The following is a 21,128-nucleotide window of genomic DNA, read 5'->3' as shown; positions in this document are numbered from 1 at the left end:
GCAGTGAGCGAAGCCCAAGAGGCCTAGCGCAACTGAAGTGAGTGTCCCCCAAACATGACCTTGCATGCTCTGCCAACCTTGTATTGGTTCCACAGCATGCAAGTTAGTGTGAAAAGAGTTCTCTGCTGGTAGGGAGATTTGAAATCACTGCCTTGATAAATTAACTAGTCAGGGAGATGGGTTTTCATCATCAGGGGTCACAGATAAAACAAAGATTGTGACCATTCCCTTCTCCTTTCCCCCCCGAGTTTCCTTTTCTCACCATCCTTTTTTATTTTAAAGCCCGGTGTTTCTAGTCCAGACTTTCTTCATATTTAAAAAATAATACTTTAAGAAGTCCCAAATCTAGATGCATCTCAGTTATCTGAACTTAACAGTGTTAATTTTTTGGTATTGTGGCCCCAGCTGTACTTCTGTTTTTCTGTGTCTTCCTCCAGCCGAGAAGCAACAGCATCTTTTTCTCTCTCTTTCGCCTTGCAGGACCCCTGCAGGAATCATAAAAGCTACAGAGAAGTCCTCTCGAGAATGAAGCCCCCCATGATCCCCTTCGTTCCCCTCATCCTAAAAGGTGAGTGACACCCTGGGGAGGGGGGCGTGTAGAAAGCTTTGTCTTGGCTATCCTATGGTAGTCGGGGCTTAATTTGAACTAGGGGCAATAATAATAATAATAATAATAATAATAATAATTTATTATTTGAAAAAATCTGGCTGGGTTTCTCCAGCCACTCTGGGCGGCTTCCAACAAAAATTTAAAATACATTAAAATGTCACACATTAAAAACTTTCCTGAACAGGGCTGCCTTCAGATGTCTTCTGTCAGGAAGTTATTTATCTCTTTGACATCTGATGGGAGGGCGTTCCACAGGTTGGTGCCACTACCGAGAAGGCCCTCTGCCTGGTTCCCTGTAGCTTTGCTTCTCACAGTGAGGGAACCGCCAGAAGGCCCTCGCTGCTGGACCTCAGTGTCCGGGAAGAACGATGGGGTAGGAGGCGCTCCTTCAGCTAAACTGGGCCGAGGCCGTTTAGGGCTTTAAAGGTCAACACCAACACTTTGAATTGTGCTCAGAAACGTATTGGGAGCCAATGTAGGTCTTTCAGGACCGGTGTTATATGGTCTCGGCGGCCGCCCTCAATCACCAGCCTAGCTGCCGCATTCTGGATTAGTTGTAGTTTCCGGGTCACCTTCAAAGGTAGCCCCATGTAGAGCGCATTGCAGTAGTCCAAGTGGGAGTTAACTAGAGCATGCACCACTCTAGCAAGATATAATGTACCTCTGCAGGAAAGACTCGCTTGCAATGTTCCGTCACACTGAAGTGTGACCAAGAAAGAGAATCCTGAACCAGTCTAAGAAGATGAAAGGGCAAAATAGAGCCAGGCTCGATTCCCAATGAAAGGGGTGACCATGTCTGACTCACACGCCAGAGGTGATGCGCGAGTGTATGCTCTCTTTCCTCCCTATACATGAATGTTTTCTGTTCACTCCTATGGGAAAGATAGATTTGGGGTTTGTGTTGTGATGAGTTTTTAAACAGCCATCACTGAATGGGATCGTGAGTGCGTGCAAGTGCACACATGGTGTGTTTCAAACACTTCACCTCCCCTGTCACATGAGTCCTTGCAGTTTGTAAGCCCTCCCTACACTGTATACAGCCGCTGTCATAAGAGCATGTGCAGAGTTCCCCTTTCTCTCATTATTTAATTGCCACAAACCATCCTGGGCGCCTGGGCTTGGAGGGAAGCGCTTCCAGGCCATAGTTACAACCAGGTACCTTTTAAAAATTAGAATTTAACTGTTGCCAGGCTACCGCTCCTCCTCTCTCCTCTCATAAACATTTCCTCTTCTTTTCCCCCCTTCTAACTCTCAGATCTGACATTTTTGCATGAAGCTAGCAAAACCTTGTTGGACGGACTAGTCAATGTAGAGAAGCTGGTAAGAACATCCCTCCCCTCCAAGTCTTTTGCCCCTGCATGTTCTTCTGTCTTCAGTGCCGTGCACAATGACTTAATCTCTACAATGGGAATAATAACCAGAGAACCGGGAGGAATCCAAAAGCCATCTATTCCAACCTGTTGCATGAGACAATCTGTACCCCAAAGCAGAAGGCTGTGAAGTTAAATAGGAAAGCAGTTACATATCCGTATGATAAAGGATTGGGCAGTATTTAAAAGTGCTGCAACAATTGCAGAAATCGGGACGGCAATAAGCTGGAACAGGGCTGACTACCTGTTGCAGAAATGAGATGTTCATCCCCAGAGACACTCCTGAGGGCAGCTGCAGATGTTTATTTTCAGATAGGGGGGGGGGATACAGAAATTGAAGGCAATTGAAGATAGGAGGTGTTGTAAAGAATTGTCTGTCTGTCTGTCTTGCAGAGACCCTTTCATCACCCTGGTGATAGTATTGAATAATACTGCCAATAATACTGCCTGAGCCTCAGGCTCAGGGGTCAGATTTGACCCCCCACCCAGCCTTTTTTACCTGACCTCTGGGGTTTCCCCCCAGCCACCCTCCTCTCCCCCAAGGCCACACCCACACCCTTCCCTTTTCCTGTCCCATGCCCTCCTGATATGAGTCCTTGAGCTGTGATAATGTTGTTGGCTTGGCAAGACAAGGTGTGTGTTTGTCTGCATAGAAACCAGAAACCTCTGGCTTTTGCACAGCTGGAATGTTGCAGGCTCTACAAAGCTAAGAGTTATGTCTGTGGTTCCACCCCCTTTAGCCCCGGGGCCCCACTCACCACCACTGGCATGGTTGCCCATGGAGGAAAATGTGGCCTTTAGAATGGAAAGGTTTCCCCACCCTTGTTTTAATGGTAGCAGGGAAAGATGGCCTCTCCTCTCCGTAGAACAGGCATCCCCAAACTGCGGCCCTCCGGATGTTTTGGCCTACAACTCCCATGATCCCTAGCTAACAGGACCAGTGGTTGGGGAAGATGGGAATTGTAGTCCAAAACATCTGGAGGGCCGAAGTTTGGGGATGCCTGCTGTAGAACATCTTGTCTTGCATGCAGAGAGGTCCCAGGTTCAATACTGTACCCAGCAAATACAGGAAGGGCTGGAGGATAACCCCACCTGAGATTCTGAAGGGCCGCTGCCAGTCAGTGCAGACAGTACTGAGCTAGATGGACCAATATAAGTCAGCCTCCTAGGTTCTAGTAAGTTGCATTTATATGCTACCTCCTTTAGTTTTGAGTTGGTGCCAGATTTCCTGCTGGGCTCTGGGGTATGTGTTTGGCTCCACTTTTGCCACGCTTATAGTGCAGAAGTTCCCCTCTGGATGACGGCCCTGGAGAAGCAATGCCAAGCTGCTTGTGAAATGGAGCAATTTGCAGACAGCCCAGGACGAATGCACCGCTCATGCACTGTGGTTGCACCAATGGCATGTTGCAGAAATTTTTTAAAAAGAAAAGAAACCCCCAAATCAATCAGGAGGAGCCTTTTGTGTTTTAGCTGTGTGTCCGGAGGCCTTCCTCTCCCTCCCCATCCTTCAGGGGAAACTGATGCGATTTGTAGGAGACTGTGGCCCTCCTCCTCCTCCTGTTGCCCCTTTCGCCCATTCACCACCCCTTTCCTTCTCAAGCTGCTCACCCAGATCTTTAGCATGAATTTTGTCCCTGCTGCGTGTATGGGAGAAATGGCATGGCAGGCTTTAGCATTGAGCTCTGCTGGGCAAATGCAGCGTGACCTTGTGAGGATCTCCGAGCTGCTCAGGTGGTCTCTCTCACCCCACCCCCACTGCCATCTCCCCCTCCCCCCCCCCGCAGTGGTGGTGGTGGGGATTAACTAGCGGTTGGTTGGTCCTCTGTATGGTTTCTAGCCCAGTGGGACAGTCGGGTTGCCATGGCGATGGCTTCACAGAAGCTCCTCCAGCTCTCCTTGTCAAGAGACGAGTGTCAAGAGACGAGTGTGCGTCTGTGCATGTGTGTGCGTATGTGAGATCAATGCTGGAGTTGGCCCAGATTCTCCTGGCCTCTAGGGAGGAGGGGATTGGGGGTGGGGGGGAGGGATGAGGCTACGTCAGTGTCAGCTGAGCTCTAATTTCCTTCCCACCCCCACACTGTGCAGAACACAGAATTATTCCTGTGCTGAATGTTCATATCCTCCAATTAAAAAAAAAGTCATATAATTATTAATGTATTCCAAACAAGGGTACTGTATTTCTACAAAAGTGCTTATTTTACAAAATGTGACAATTTATCTACTTTTTCTTTGAACCTGTTTTTTTCGTGTGTGTTTTTAAATAGGTGGGGTTTTTCTGGTAGGGGGAAGAAACTGGATAGTGAATATGGGAGAAGCAGCAAGGAATTCTTTAGGAAGAAGGAACAGAGAGGCTATGTGGGAGGATAAGGGATTAAAAAGAAAGAAATAAGGGAGTCATGCAAGGCAATGGCTCTCCGTCCTTAGGGTGCTAGAGGCACTTTGCTTATAGCTTGAGCAATGAGAACTAGAAACCTGATGTGTAAATCATAAAACTGTAGGTCTTCAGTAGTTCAAAATATGTGTTGGAGAGCTTCCAGGAATCCTTTTTGCTGGGGAATCGTAAGAACATAGTTACTTTGGCTGTTGCACCTAAGTAATTCCCCTAAGCACAGCATTCTGTCTTCAAACAACTAACTGAGTCAAACTTGTGCCTTAGACTGTTAACAGACCATACAGTGGTACCTTGACTTACGAATGCCTTGACTTACGAAGGTTTCGACTTACGAAGTCGGCAAACCCGGAAGTATTTTTGCCCCGCACGCGTTCTGCGCCTACGCAGAAGCGCAAAATCGCGCAAAATGGACGCTTCGACACCCGAAGGTTTCAACTTATGAAGAGCGCCGCGGAACGAATCGCCTTCGTAAGTCGAGGTACCACTGTATCTACTCCTGGTTAACCCCCAGCATTTGATAGCCAGAAGTGGGGCTTCATTTAAATCAGGGTTTCACTGGAGTTAAGTTGGGAACCTGATTTTCTGTACCAAGGCTCAACCTGTAAAATATGTGATGCAGAAATATAGAAGGCTGACTTTGTGGGTATGCAAACCCCTTATGCCCTTTCAGTACTGGAGGGATCACAGCCAAACCTACCCTCCTCAGTATATCTTAGCAGCTGAAACATGGAAACACGGCCAGTTAATCCCAGCAATATATATGCGTGTGCACTGAGGAAGACATCTCTCAGGAGAAAAATAATATTTTACCAACCATAAATAGTCATATTTGTTGCAGAGGAAATGCAGTCCTCTTTTCCCTCTCCTAACTTCTTTTACAGTTGTGTGTACTGCATGAATATAACACAGAAGATAAGTAGATATGCTTAATTAATTATGCTTTCCAGCAGTTTTCCTGGAGCAGACATTAGGCAGGCAGGCCTGTAATTTCCCAGATTCCTGCTCAGTGTGTTTTTCAAAAGGATTGGCCGGTTTTCCAGGCCCTGTGCAGCAAGACTGATCTTTGGGACAAGTTACATATTTCTGTAAGGAGATCAGCTATGACAACATTAGTTGTCCTCCGTGAATAATGCTCTCAGCTGCCAGGAGCAGAAACTTGCTGGTTGCAAAGTTCTACAGAAAGGAGCCATTGGTACAGGTCAGAAGCAGTGCATAACAGCACGGTCTTTTTACAGCAAGCCAGGTGCTGGCTCTCACCTAGCAGGAGAAGCAGCAGAGGGAGAAAAGCCCGTGATTGGGTTGGGGTGGGTGGGTGGTTAGGCAGTGCCTGTTTACATAGGCATTCTCTTGATCTCTGTACCCGAGCCTCCTGCTTTAATTAATGTGTTGTTTTAATGGGATTGTTTTATTGTGTGTTTTGATTATGCACGTCTAACTGGTTTTTGTACTTAGTAAATAGCTTAGAAGCCCATTTTGGCATTAATTGGTTTTCTTTATTTGGTGGTGAGGCATCTCCACGTCCGCCTCCCTCAAGAACTCTGAGAGCACCATCCAATTCTCTTCTGCACATTGTAGGGATTGCTTGGGGTAGGTGAGTGAGACAGTCTTTCAGCAAAGCTTGTCCACTGATCTCCCCATTGAGGAACCCCCTGACCAGCTTCTGAGGACCCTGTTGCAAGAGAGGTTTTAAAAAAAACACAAACAAATCACTGCTTTAACCACTGGGTGTTGTAGAAAATCACAGCAATTAAATGAATCGGCTTCAGAATACAAAAGTAAAATGTGGTTCACACCCCCACACCCCATTTAAAATGTTTTTGGTTTTCTTCACACACACTGGACCAGGGGTAGGGAACCTGTGGCCCTGCAGATGTTGTTGAACTACAACTCCCATCAGCCCCAAGTAGCATGGCCAGTAGTAATGGGTGTTGTAGTCTGGAAACACCTGGAGGGCTACATCTTCTGTACCCCTGAAGTGGTGCAATGAGTGAGGGTAGTGTCTTGGTTTTTCTCACCTTCCCCCACCTTTTGAAAGGTTTCTCCCCGTCTTCCCCCATTCTAAACAACAAGTTAGGAGTGTCTTCTTTTTTTCAGACTTATTAAATTTACTCCTTGGAATCTGGTGGCAAAAGGAGCAATATATCCAGCAGGCACAATTTCAAATAGCTTGATGGAAAATAATATCGGCATAAAACCTCTGCCCAGTGGAGAGTTTTTCTCTGAACCACTTAAATGGGGTGGTGTTAGGCTCCCTCTACTGGTGCAGAACTGTAAAGGCATTTTCTTTAGTCTGCTGAAAAGCCTTCGTCTCTCAAAGCCCTTATGCATATAAAAATAACTGTGCAGAGATTCAAGTTTTCTGGCCAGCAACTAATTTTACAACAGCTGTGCTTTGAGGAAAAGATAGGCCATCCTCAAAAGTAGACTGCCAACAGGTTCTTTTTTCCAGAACCACCTCTTTCTCCTCTCTTTGCTTTTGGGTGGCAGCAGTTCTACTGCTACTATTCAGGGGGCCAGATCTGCCCTTCGGGCCTCTATTTGCTGACCGCTAACACAGTACAATTTTGAGGCAGTTAATGCATATTAATAACAAAGTGTGATTTATTTCATTCACTGAAATCCCTATCCTATTGGAAACTACAGGCCGATTAATGCAAATGAATAATTGAAATTATATACCCTTCAGTATATTTAAAAAAAGCAATTTCCTTATTATACTAACTCTCCCCTACTGAGAGTTATTCCTGTGTATTCCATGAAAATTATGTTTTACATTTCACCCGGGAAAGCTAAACTCTGTGACCTGTATAAATTCTGCAAATTCAGAGCAAAAGATGTGCATTTTCTTAATTTGCAGAATCTATTCAGTTTTTCCACCTTTATTCTCTGGTTTTGTTAGTCATGCAAAGTGGCCCAGAGCTATCCAGTCCCCTAAATCCAAACTCTCGACAAGTAGAAGTTTTAATCAGCCTCCTCAGCATGTTCTTCTTACATTTTTATAACGGACCATTTGGACACATCCATTTTTTTCTCCTGTCCAACTCACATACTAGGTGCTTCTGTGGCTGTGAAATCTAGCATTTTCTCCGTGGTGTTACTGAACAGATGGTAAATATTGATGGAAGATGTAAAGCAGTGCCAGGTCATTTGTTCATTTATGACATTTATATTTAGCTCAAGGTGGTATGTGAACATGGTTCTTCCCCTTCCCCTTTAATCCTTACAACCACCCAGCGCAGTAGGTTAGGCTGAGATAAAATGACTGGCCCAAGGTCACCCAGTGAGCAGGGAATTGAACTCTAGTCTCCCAGCTCCTAGTCCAACACTCTAGCCACTGCACAGCACTGCTGCTCTCTGTTTTAGATCTTAGCTACAGTAACACCAAGGTTCTTGCAGAATGGGATTCCCAGCTGCAGATTTGAAGGTCTGGTGCCCTGGGACAATGAAGCATCTCTCTCTCTCCTCCTCTCTTATGCAGCACTCAGTGGCAGAGAAAGTTCGGACAATCAGGAAGTGCCGGAGCCGGCCCCTCTGTGAGTATCCATGCCCCCACTAAGGATGCGAAGGGAAGCCAATGCAATTACTTCACTGCTACTCTTTTTTGACAGGTGTTCAGTACCAGCAGCATGCTAGGTGCTGCAGAGCAGTACTAGCCTGCCTGTTTGGTATGGCAACCCACAAGACCAAATTCACTTGGTATGGTGATCCATTGTTTTATTGTCACATGAATAGGTCTCCAGGAGCTGTCAGTTTTCTGCATTATAACTGCGAGTTTGCCTATTTCATAACCCTTACTTGAGGCATCTAAGCAAAAAAATTAATCAATGTGTTGATTGTCCAATCTGTTGAAATATGTGCAGTACTTTAAAAGTTATTCACAGTTATGTTTATGGGAATAAGAACACCAACCATCAGATTGGTCCAACTGATATGTCCAACTATGGATATTTGTGATAGTTTTGTTCATAATAAAACCCATTTTAGCAACTGTTGTGGGGGTGGGGTGGTGAGCTTGCCTTTTGCCACTGAGTCGTTCTGTTGGTTCTCAGACATCATCCCAGATCATTATGGACACATAGGATAAAGGTGTTACAGTCGTACCTTGGAAGTCGAATGGAATCCGTTCCGAAAGTCCGTTTGACTTCCGAAACGTCCGGAAACCAAAGCGCAGCTTCTGGTTGGCTGCAGGAAGCTCCTGCAGCCAGTTGGAAGCTGCAGAAGCCCCACCGGACGTTCGGCTTCCAAAAATAGTTTGCGAACCAGAACAGTCACTTCCGGGTTTGCGGTGTTTGGGAGCCAAAACATTCGAGAAGTAAGCTGTTCGAAAACCAAGGTACAACTGTATTTCTTATTTTTGCTAACCAAATCTCGAATCACACTTGGCTTGACTATTAACTAACCCTGGCAGCAGATCTGGGGATAGCTCACCATAAAGTTCTCATAGAGGGAGTTGCTTTGAGTAGTTATTATTACTCAAATGGCATCAAAGGTGAGTTGTAATAGTCACTCAAAACAGCTCCCTGTAAACTGTAATTGGCTCTGCCACCAGCTGCCAGTAAGCAGTTCCCAAGTGTTAAGGTGTAAAAATTTTAGCCTTTCTGATGTTCAGTTACAAGCATCAACGCAGTACAGTATTGTAATAAGCCAACAAAACAAAAAATTGCACAAGGTATTCATCATACTTGTTAAAAATCAAAAACAATAATTACTTAGGGTCAACTATGAAGCTCCCACTCACACAGGCTTTGTGAACCATTTGCGGGTCACAAGCCACAAGTTGGAAAATGCTGCTGTAGAGAACATAGAAGAAGCATGGTCTTTTCCCCAGAGAACTTACAGTCTACTTAAAGCAGAATTGCGGAATCACAGAATTGTAGAGTTGGAAGGTACCCATGAGGATCATCTAGCTCAACCCCCTGCAATGCAGGAATCTTTTAGCCCAACTTGGGACTCGAACCCACAACCCTGAGAATAAGACTCTCATGTTCTACCAACTGAACTAATCCCAGGTGCTTACAAACAACAACAGAGATGAGGAGATTTTGGGGGTTGGCGAAGTTGTCACGAGATTTCATTTGGCATCGATGCCCATATATCACGTTTTAAGTCCGTCTTTGCAACTTTGAAGAAACTTGCTTTCACTTTAAATATGAGTTGCAGATTTCCTTAAGATTCTGCACCCCACACTCAGTTCCATACTTGAGCAATGCTGTAGATTTGCCAAAATACACATCACCCTGGGTTTGTCTGGCCAGCTGTGTTTTGAGTGTCAAAATCCTCAGGATACGAGCGTCAAACAAATGAGCAGAAGTCCATACCCGAGGTACCAGTATCTATTGCTGGGTGGTACCATTTCATTCTTCAGGCATGGGAATCGTGTGCAAATGCTCCCATCATATTCTCATTTCATGTTACAAAACTATCATGTCAGAGAGAGTCAGACATGAGTCTTCTGATCCACAGGTCTTGGGTGTGGAGGGGAATTTTACGTGGGACACACATTCATTCCCCTGCCTTCAATATGAAATAATTCGGGACAGCAAGATCTTATCAGGTGCGGCTAATGCTGGACTCCTTAAGGAACAGATGGGGATTCTGTGGCCCTCTGTGTATTGGACTACAGCTCTTAAGGTCCCTGTGTGAGAATGTTGGGAGATTGAATGCAATACTATCTGGCGGAATATCAGTTCTCCATTCCTGCTTTAGAGTATCTGCTTATGCTAGGCATGATGGTTGTGTTTAGCTGAGAATGGTGTCTCTTCCCGAATGACTGTCTTCTCGTTCCTCCCCCAGGCCTGGAAATGGAGTCATCTCCCCAACAGCTGCAGACGAAAGCTTACGTCCGGCAGTTCCAAGTTATTGACAATCAGAACCTGCTCTTTGAGCTCTCTCACAAGCTGGAGTCAAACAGCCAATGAGGCAGCTGCCCACAGGGCAGGCGTCACTAGCAAAGAATGTTTACTCTGCGCAATACTCGAGCACTTTTTGGATGTACAGGGGTTCCTCCTTAGGGTCTGACCCTGTTGGAGAGGAGAGCAGGGATGGCTAAGCTTGGTGGGGGTGTCCCGTCCAAGAAATCCTGGTGACTGGGGTGCAAAATCAAAACGGCACCTTGCCTTCCTACGGTTTGAGCTTGGGGCACAATTCGCTGCAGAGTTCTCCTGCCAGGGCTGGCCCTGAGATAATTTTGATGCCAGAGATTGAAAATCTAACTAGCACCTTCCTGTCCCCTCGCCTCTTCCCCAGCAGTAAAAAAAGCAAACAACTATTTAAGTAACCGAAAAATGTGCTGCTCTTTTAAACGTGCCCCCAAATCTATTGCCTTTGCCTATTGGCAGAGCTCTCTTGGTCTCCTGTGCAAGCTTCATTTAAGGGAAGGGAGACTCCGCCAGAGCATCCCGTGAGTGGGACTTGCGCAGAAGAATCTCCCAGGGAGTATTTGGGGACCCTTATCCCCCCATCTGTCCGTTTCCCTCTCTGCCACCTGGAATGGCACTCCAAATTGGTTGCCTGAGGTGACTATCTCACTTCGCTTCACGGCAGAGTGTAGAGCGGTTTGGAGGACTGAACCCAAAATGGCCCGAGGAGATGGAACAGTGTTTTGTGGAGGTCAAGACAAAGCAGGATATCTTGACTTGCTTGTGGGACAACTCACACTAGCGGCCAATGCCCTTTCCGGCAGTTTCCCTCCCCACTATAACTGTAATCGAATAAGTCCTTGAAAACGAACAGTTTATGAATCAGAAAAATAAGCTTCCGGTGTCATGAGTCGGACGTAGTAGAGTTGCCAGAGGCAGTGTGTGCAGAAACGTCAAGAAATGAAAATTTTCTACCTTTCATTTCTCCTATTTCTACACTATTATCAGTGGGCATTTTTATTTCTGTGTTAGAAAGGTTTGATGTGGAAACTATTATTATTATTAAGAATAATTCACAGGGGACTCTCAAAAGTATTTTTATGGTTCTGTTCTCACAGAACGTTGCTTTGTTTTTTAAAAGCTAGTCCAGGTAAACTGAAGTGGGAAAATATTTTCCCCAGGTATTCTTAAAATTCAGTTTTGATTGGCTCTGACGGATAAGACAGTATTCAACGATTTCCGTTCTTTGGGATCTGAGCTACAGGAACTTAAAACAGGCACTGAAATTATAAGGCTGTCATACTCGTAGTTCCTTATTGAGGCAAAGCCAGTGCTGTGTAATAGTTAGAGTGTGGGAGGCCAGGGTTCGAATTTCCACTCAGGCTCACTCAGTGACTTTGGGTCAGTTACTGTCTCTCAGCCTAACCTACCTCACAGGGCTGTTTGTTGTGAGGCTAAAATGGGGAGGGGAGAACCACCGCCTTGAGCTCACTACAAACTGAACTGGCCTAAAAGTCATTTCAGGCCCCCACAGTACTGCAGTTCTCTGACAGGGACATAGGGGTAAAGATTTGCCTTAACAAAGAATCCTCGTCACTTTCCCCAAACTACAATTCCCAGGATTCTTTGTGGGAAGCCATGACAGTTTTTAATTGTAGTCTAGATATACACAGTTTCTGGTTTTGGCTGCTGTCCGAATGTTTTTTGTCTCTTCCTCTTGAATTGGGCTCTAGATATAGGTCACTCTTGAGTCCTGGGATGTGTCTTTCAGTAACTTGGAAGAGCCTCGGAGAGGCAGGGAGATTTCCATCTCAGGATAGGATAGTGGGGTTTCCCCTCTCTATAAAATCACAGGGATGTTCACAATAACACTTAACTACATTGTCCCTTGTTATTCACAGAGTTTTGATGGTTACACAGTGATAAAACAATTTTTGTTCTCACTTCTCCAAAGTGCCTTTAAAGGATGCAATGTGTCGATTTCAATCTATCTTCACGTTAATCTGGAATAAACTATCGAGATTAATACAAGACTGGGGAAGATTTCCATAAACTTTGATGGAAACAGCATGTTGGAAGAGGGAATGATCTTTTTCTGTACTCCCCCTCCAATTGTGTGAACAAAAAGTTGATTTGAAGTGTACTGTACAAATAAGGTCAAGTGACCTCAAGAAAAGACTTCAATTCTCAAAAGTGTTGAATTTAATCCATGCTGGTAATTGTGAGATCAGAACCAGAGATACTGTTTATTTTGGATTATTTAATCTGGGACAACTGGATAGAATTTAGTGGACCCTCCCAATAGGTTTTAACCAACTTTCTGTGACACAAATTGCCAAACACACATATAGGCCAGCCCTTCCCACATAGAGAATTTGTAATCCACCCTACAGTTGATTATGAGGGTCAGCAGTGGGTTGCAGTGGCATAGTCCTGCTATCTTGCAAAAGTACTGAACCTCCTAGCATCTTTCAAGAAACACAGGTGAATTATTTATCTTCGTTATACTTGGAGATCTCTAAAAAGTTGCTTTGAGCTTAGGGAACCTCTGTGATACAAAGGAAAAACTCTTGGTCTTGCCCAGTCCTCTAATTTTTGCATGGAAGAATCATATCTCAGGGCTACGTCCCAGAAGCTGTGTGTTCCCCCTGGAATTTGTTTCCAGTGCCATGATCCAATCCTGGAAATGTGAAGTAATAATAAGAATGCCTCTGAGCCAGTCCAGAGTGCATTGTCCACACTACTGAATAACCACAGCCCATTCCCACACATTTCTTGATTAGGGGGCAGGGATTTCAGGGTCAAAAGAGAAAGGCACCTGCTTCTCTTTTTTAGAAATGGACTGCTGCTTTCCCTACCATGTTTCTAACAGCTTTAATATTAGGTCAAAAATTGATATCAAAGAGCAGGTGTTGTAAAGAATTTATCTCGTTGTTGTTGACTTTTTAAAAATGGCTTTTCTCTTTGCTGACCTCCTCCCTTCTCTTTGATAAGGGTTGTTTTTATTTGTGTGTCTTGGGGTGGGTGGGTTGTTGCCTCTTTCACAGGGGTGAGGAACCTGTGGCAATCCAGATGTTTCTGAATTTCATCTCCTATATCATTGTTGCTGGCCATGTTGGCTGGGGCTGATGGGGTTCCAGCAACATCAGGATGGCACCAGGTTCCCCATACCTGATCTAGTGGCTTTCTGTTCAGGGACTTTTCATTTCAGGGTCTCTCGCTTTTGTCTATATTTCTTTTTCTCTCTCCCGGTGAGAGTTTCAGGTCCTAATGCGAGGATGTGTATATATTTATATATATTTTTAACAAGACACTCTTGAATTGTACATTTATTTTTTAAAGAAGAGCCTTGTATCATTGGACAATTGTACAGTGAATTTTCTACTGTTGGAATGAGGGGATCGCTTGCCTACACAAATAACCCTACAAGCTTCCGCGAGGTGGAATGTAAGATGTATTGTGTTGTTCTGGGGAAGCTTAGGTATTTTTTTTGGGGGGGGGAGGTCTGGCTGATGTTGATATTATTAATAATAATTATTGTTGTTATTGTTTTGGTACTGCAGCACTTGGGTGAGAAGCCAATGGTGGAAATAAATAATTGTGAAAAATAGAATCAGTGGTTGTCTTTTGTACAGATTATTATGTAAAATTATTTTATATAGTGTCATCAATGTACGTGGCTCTGTACACAAGGGATGCAATCTAAAAAAACCCAGATACAATAAAAATGAGTAGTTTAAAATGCAAAATTCACTGGAATGCAGTAAGTTGGCAGCAATATTGTGACTTCTTCATATGAAATGTGAGTTTCTCATTCTGCCCGACCCATGGGCATACACAGAGTGCTTTTATACCTTTTTGACAGAGTGAAGGCCAGCCTTTCTGCAGTACTTCATCAACCAATCAAGAGAGAGCACCCCAAGATGCAAAGTCATTTACCTAACTCCACTAAGTGGCGTTATGTACCTGGTACTTTCATACACGTGTCTATGTGGAATTTTACAGGCACAATTGTGGTTGTGCTCTACTTAGAATTTGCGGTGGGCTGCATCCTCTTGCTCTTGTGGTTTATGCTAGAATTTCTTAGAAGTGCTGTGTGTGGTTAGATCTTTGCATTAGATGTGCAAACATGCTGTGCCTGTTTGCTTTCTATCAGAGGCAGAGAGATTTAGAATTGAATATACAAAATGGAGTTCTTCTTGCTCTCCTGCGTGGCCTGACCAGGATTATTCTGGCCCTGGTCATTGCCACCCTATATTCCCTCCTCTTCAATATGGAGATGAAGAACAGGTGTGTTTCTGCATCTCCATTTGATTGACCCATCGCACTACAGTGTTTCCTGGTGTTTCCTGCTTGGTAGGGGGTTGGACTGGATGGCCCCTGTGGTCTCTTCCAACTCCATGATTCTACAGAGGAGCCAGCAGCTTCCCATGCTCCAATGTTAGGCCAAAGGATGGGCAACAGAGAGCAAAGTAAGTGAGGAAGCTTCTGCTGACTTTCCCCAGCTTGTTACTCAGCTTGTCTCAGAAGGGTTACCAGAAGCTTTTTTACAGACCAAGGTTCTGCATAGGGCTAAGACAATAAGAAAGAAAATTGATATTACGAGCAGAATCTCTTTTAACTATGACCAACCTGGGAGCCAAGAACTAATCTAACTCCATACACTGGGCAGACCTTCACCGTCTAGGCTAACCTTGTGGTACAGATCAGCCTGCTTCTTAATGTTTTTAACATCACTCTCAACACGTGTACTCTAGTTGTATACAGATGCTAGTTCCCTGATCCGTCCAATATCGGTCACCACGCGTTGATCCTGATTGATGTACACACAGCAGGAGGAGTTCAGAAGGGCTACCTGGCCAGCTACATCTAGTCCTGAGAGTCTGGCCAAAACCTCATGCTTTATTGAGGGACTTCAAAGAAGTAATGTAGGGCAGAAGAAGGTTAACTGGAAGCTTGCTCAAATGTTAGGTTTTTGACTTCCAGGGAAATAGTGCAAGGCAGATAGATAACTTCGGGGTGGGGGCTGCCTTTTCTACTGAACAGTTAAAATACCTGACCAAGGCTGTTAAATGTTTCTTAGGGTCACCAGAACTAAGAAGGTGCTAGGAACTAGCAGTCATTAAAGACATTAGTGCATTACTTTCTTAAATCAAATAGCAAAATATTTCACAAACAGACCTACATTTTGTTACCTGGCACATTTCAGACCTTCATTTTGAAACTTCTTAACTTAAGGTATACAAGCTAGTGTTTCTAAAACAAATGAATAACGTGCACTACTAAACAGTTTCTTAAAAGTGCTACCACACATACACATGGGGTTGGAAATCTTTCCTAAGGGGGGGGGGGGAGAATAATTCACTGTTAGGACAGACACCATCAGCTAATTCATAGGACTATACACAAACTCTGAGAGCCTGTAGATTAAGGCATTCAGTCTGCAGAACTGTCAGTGTAAAATAACCATGAAAGTTTTTTTTTTTCCTGCTTCAGCTTGATGCTATAAACCAGAGTAAAAATGCTTGCTGAATTTAAGCCTGGTTCAGCTTTTGATTAATCTATTTCCATAACTCCTAAGCATTTTCTGTTGAAGTTTTTAGCCTTCGTGTTAGACCTAACTGGAAACACATATTTGCATTATACAAACATCATTTTTGTCGAAGCACAAGTGCCACTTTCTACTACATTGCATTTCCATTTGAGGCACAACAAAAAAATCGCAATACAGACTTTTGGCAACAAAGGGTTCTTTCTCTCAGGTGGGCCATGAATCTATAATGGCCACACTAGTCTTCAGAGATACTAGGATACTATAGTTGCTGGAAATCTAAAAGCCAAGGGGCTTTAGCCACTGTTTCCAAAACTTTATGTCAGCAGGAAAATACACAGTTCTCTCTCAGCTCAGTACTGGGCTTCAATGCAAATCAGTGGGTTTCAAAAGTTCCTACACAGTTCTAAAGGCCAGGAATATATATATATATATATAACAATTGGAGGTTTGTCCTAGCTGAGCATTTGGCTACAGAAAGAATGGCTATTGTTCCAGTTTGCCAGAATCAGGAGAGGCTTGCATTAGATATCAGTGGGCTACCAGAAGCTTCTCCCATCATTTCCAAAGCCAGAACTGAGGGGTGCACCTGGCCAGCTCTTCCAGTTACATCCCCAACCCAGCTATAGCCCTGTATCACCTAGGGAGTTGCTGGAACCCTCCCCATATCTGTATGACCTAGGGAGTTGCTGGAACCCACCCCATGGTTCAATTTCTGAAACTGTTTTGGGTCTGTTCGCTCAAGTGAGGCAGGTACACTGCCCTTCCTTCCAAATTAAGGATACTGCTTTGGGGGCAGGTAGACTTCTACTGTGGGTCCCACTCAATTGATGCCTCCCATACAAATATACATACATACATACATATATAAGGGTCTAAGATTTACTGCGTCTCCTTGTCTCCTTGATGTTTGGTGCTGCATAAGATGGACATTCCTCAACCCGTGCGTCGAGTGACAGCGTCCGGAGTGTCACAGCAGGGGCTACTTCGGTTTCCCATGCGCTGGGCGTCTTTAGCCGGTCAGACGCTGCAAGGGGAAACTGGTGCACCGTGCGCTGGGTACCCACTTCTGATTAGGTACAGCAGGGTGTGGATGCAGGGGGTCACCTCAGGCACTTTCACCGGTTGGAATGGATACCTCACCACCTAGGAATGAAGAGGGTCTCGTCTCCCTTCCTTCAAGGATTCACTCAGGGACTCGCTAGCATCAGGCTGGAACCATCGTGTCAGGCTCCGCAAGGCTACACGCTCTTCGCTCGAGTGATTTCCTGTAGATAAAAAACAAAGGAGGGGGGGGGGAGAGAGAGATTGTCCTTGTAGCTGCCGCTGCTGTTTTAGAACTTCTTGCTGGTTAGTCCACCACCAAACTCTCCGAGGTAGTGCGTCCCACGTATTGGACATTGAGGTGTGTCTGGCACACAGAAGTCATCTCTGGGATGTAGCAGCAGTTAGTTGAGAAGTCATCTCTGGGATATAGCAGCAGTGCCTTACAGCAGTCTTTGCCGAATTTCACAAGGCTTGCAACAGGATTCCACGTCTGGTCCATCTTTCAGGATCTCCCCGTGGTTTCTCTTTCCTTCCACAGAACTTCATGCATGTGCAGGGTTAAGGAGGGGTCCTTTAAATCCGTATTTGCCTCCCATCCAGCTGCCGACGGCTGAGTTCTGCTAGGATACTGAAGCCTGTTTTTCAAATTATGCAAAGTCTTGTGGTTTCTAGAAGAAGAAAAAACTTACAGCTGCTTTGTAGCAACGGGCTGTTTCCGTGAGACATAAAAATTTTAAAGTCAAAGCATTTAGAGCAGTAGTGTTTTTGTAACCTGAAACGTGGATCTCCAAAGCATAACATCTTTTCTCCCTACTGTCACAGCAACGGTCTTGGTCACACAATGTCACACAATAGGATGTCCGAAATGGCAACACCAGCCCGGCACAGCCACAGTCTCTAAGTGCAGGTTGCAGGAGAAAACAAGTTGTGCAAATACAAATCATGCAGAATCGCTTGTGTAACCAAATAAGGGGGGTTACGCCACACATCTCTGCCGGAGGTTTGAGAGTTATTGAGATGTTGCAGCCTGTCTTCCAACGTAATGTTAGATTCAAACAATGTCTTTACCCACAAATCTCAATTCAGTATAACTTCCTTCTACCTTATCCTGAATTCTTTAGTTGACAGACATTCATTTCATTAAAATATGCAGTTCTACAAATTTTCCAACATGTTGCTGTCACAAAAACATATGAAATGGGGTTGCAGGTAGGAGGGTTAAACCCTTTAAACGTAGTTTGCTTTTAGAAGGACTCAAATGTCTCTTTTTCCCCATTCTTGTAAGTTTCCCCAAAAACTAAAGTCTGCACAGTTCCAACAGGACTTGGGGAAAAGATGTTAATTGTTCAAATAAAATCTATTGTCTCTTGCGTTGTGAACTACTTAAGTACATGATTTTTTTCTTTCTTTTCTTTTCCTTTGAAGCCAACTGAAGCATATGAAAACATTTTCTGAGCACCGTTACTGGCATTTTGTCAGTTTCCTGTGGGGGGGGGGTAGCCTCATTTCTAGTATGGTGAATAGCATTCTAAAGGTTGCAGAGATGATTTTTTCTGAACCAATCCTCCGCTGTCTGTTTGTACAGCCCTTTTAGGCATAAAATCAGTCTGATGCTTCTTTTGGCTTTTTGGGGCTGTTTCAAGGATATTTAAAAACAGAATACTGGGTGCCTATATTTATAACAAAGTCCAGATGCAGGTAACTCTTAAGTCACCTTGACCATGGCTCTTTGCCATGCCTGCCAAACCGACGAACTCTCTTCTGCTGGGACCCCCTTGTCCCATCTTTCTCCGAACACTCTTCCTTCCTCTTTTACATTGACCGAGACATCTCCGTCCGAGCAACTGACCTTCACCAGTGACCTTTGAACCCCTTCTGGTTCCTCACTGGTCCTTGAGACATCATTTGTTGCTGTTTAACCACTGCCTTTCTCTTCATCTTCTTTCTCACAATGCCTTTCTTCTCTTTGGGGGAATACTGGTTTGCACCACCTTTTTTTCTCTGAACTTGTTGTTGGCAGGACTTGTAAATTAAATTTCTTTTATAGCATTCTGAATTTATCTGTCATGAATTCTAGGGAAATCACATTTTTCCCTCCTCTTGACCATACTCCTCCCATTTATGGCCCTGTAAAGTATCCCCTCATTCACAGCACACACTGCAAACTTTGCCACACATACCATGCATTGGACACTTTACCACACTCTACCTCCCAGTTTTTCCTTGTTTCCTAAGTGTCTATTTGTCAGGGGACCTCCTCCCTACTGACTACTAACATACACATTTTCCTCCTCCCTTTGCCTCTTACCCAAAGCGCATGGTTTTCCCAGTTGACCTCTAATTAACTGAGTACTACCAACACGCTGGAGATGTGATCAGGATCTCCCTTCCCCTCATTAAAGGGGGCCAATTCCCTTCAAGGTACCTTTTCCCTTTCTACTTACCCCAGCCGGCTTTTCCTGTTCTTCCCTTCCAACCTCAGTCCTTTTGCCTCTTCGTCCAGGGCACGGAAACTCAAGGGCCACCTCTGATCCTCCGGAAAAAGTCTGCCGGTGTGCACCAGACCAGAGGCGCCGTTAGGAATCTGCGCCCTGTCCAGTGGGGCAAAAAGGGGACTGCCTCTGGTTCAGGGAAAAGCCCTCATCCGAGTCACGCATGGCACCAGAAATGTTAGGACACCAGAAATGTAATATGGATGATTGGCTTCCCAAATTGACCAGACGAAATCTCAGGCAGTTGTACATATTATAAAACAGATTTATTAAAACATTTATTGCAATAAATGGTGGCAGTGAGAATGAGTTTCTCATTCTGCCCGACCCATGGGCATACACAGAGTGCTTTTATACCTTTTTGACAGAGTGAAGGCCAGCCTTTCTGCAGTACTTCATCAACCAATCAAGAGAGAGCACCCCAAGATGCAAAGTCATTTACCTAACTCCACTAAGTGGCGTTATGTACCTGGTACTTTCATACACGTGTCTATGTGGAATTTTACAGGCACAATTGTGGTTGTGCTCTACTTAGAATTTGCGGTGGGCTGCATCCTCTTGCTCTTGTGGTTTATGCTAGAATTTCTTAGAAGTGCTGTGTGTGGTTAGATCTTTGCATTAGATGTGCAAACATGCTGTGCCTGTTTGCTTTCTATCAGAGGCAGAGAGATTTAGAATTGAATATACAAAATGGAGTTCTTCTTGCTCTCCTGCGTGGCCTGACCAGGATTATTCTGGCCCTGGTCATTGCCACCCTATAGCAACACCCCTATTCTCATACCAAGACCAGTCTGCTGCATTCATTGAATGAATGCAGTCTTTCATTGTTTCAATAATCATGATGGTGCTTATTCTACAATCTGCTATCAACTGTTGCAAAAAGCCACACCATAGACAAATCCATAGAACTGTGGAGTTGGTAGGGGGCTTGAGGGTCATCTAGTCCAGCCCCCAGCAATGCAAGAATCTTTTGCCCAACCCCCAAGCCTGAGATCAAGAGTTTCATGCTCCACCGACTGAGCTAGGCCAGCTGCTACTACTGTATGCGGGAAGAGGAGGAGGCTGCATTCTGCTTATATGCACTGGAGGGCGGCAAAACACACATACATCCCATATGCAGTCTACTGTAATTTATAGGCTACAAATGAAGAATTCAGAGTCTGTAGGCACAAAGTTGTTGTTGTTTAGTCGTTTAGTCGTGTCCGACTCTTCGTGACCCCATGGACCATAGCACGCCAGGCACTCCTGTCTTCAGGCACAAAGTAATGGGCAGCATAATACCCGCTGTAGTTTATAAAAAATATAAGGCACCTTTTAGGGTACGTTATCCTTCGTTTGCCAGCAGGTCGGACCGGGTGATCTTTTGAGATCCCTGTGATTTCATGACTCTTGTCCATCGGCGTGGCTACCTCGATGTGGTTAGATGTTTCTAATTGACACAACGCCTCCGGACTACATTGCAGGGTTGTCGTGAGCCACCTTCCCCGCCTAATCCTGCAAGGCCTTTTAACCTGCAAAGTGGAAAACAATCCAGAATTGCCGCAAAAACCCGTCCAACATCTATCCTACAGTTTAAAACGGTGGGGCGGCAGGGAGAAATCCCCCTCACGAGCGCTGGAATTACGAGCCTGAAAGTTGTGAGTCTTATCGATTTCGTGTTTCCATTGCCCTTCCCAACATGGCCGAGCGCTGCACCGATTCTTCTGAGGTCTCTCGGACCTTCTTAATATGGCGACCCAACCAGCCTCACTTCCTCCCACCTACCCCAAACGGGAAAAGGCGGAGCCACGTTGCGCGTGCGCGTTGGC

At 44.8% G+C, this 21,128-nt stretch overlaps 1 protein-coding gene across 2 annotated transcripts in view; it reads left to right on the top strand.

The window, feature by feature from the left end:
- RAPGEFL1 (Rap guanine nucleotide exchange factor like 1) overlaps positions 1–10,434 on the top strand; it is a 53,471-nt gene extending 43,037 nt beyond the window's left edge. Inside the window, exons 12-15 of one of the 2 annotated variants that reach the window (XM_035137043.3) lie at positions 481–568; positions 1,866–1,930; positions 7,851–7,905; positions 10,166–10,434. In XM_035137043.3, the coding sequence (XP_034992934.2) occupies positions 481–568; positions 1,866–1,930; positions 7,851–7,905; positions 10,166–10,290 (333 nt within the window). In that variant the 3' untranslated portion in view covers positions 10,291–10,434. Of the gene's footprint in view, positions 1–480; positions 569–1,865; positions 1,931–4,636; positions 5,025–7,850; positions 7,906–10,165 lie in introns of those variants that run through there. The other variant, XM_088656095.1, reaches the window with a different exon arrangement.
- The last annotated feature ends 10,694 nt before the right edge of the window (positions 10,435–21,128 follow it).

The sequence above is a fragment of the Zootoca vivipara genome, chromosome 12, assembly GCF_965207765.1.
Source record: "Zootoca vivipara chromosome 12, rZooViv2.hap1.1, whole genome shotgun sequence".
In the NCBI taxonomy this organism is placed as follows: domain Eukaryota; kingdom Metazoa; phylum Chordata; class Lepidosauria; order Squamata; family Lacertidae; genus Zootoca; species Zootoca vivipara.
The sequence above is the reverse complement of the archived record's forward strand: the minus strand, read 5'-3'. Positions and strand labels throughout refer to the sequence as shown.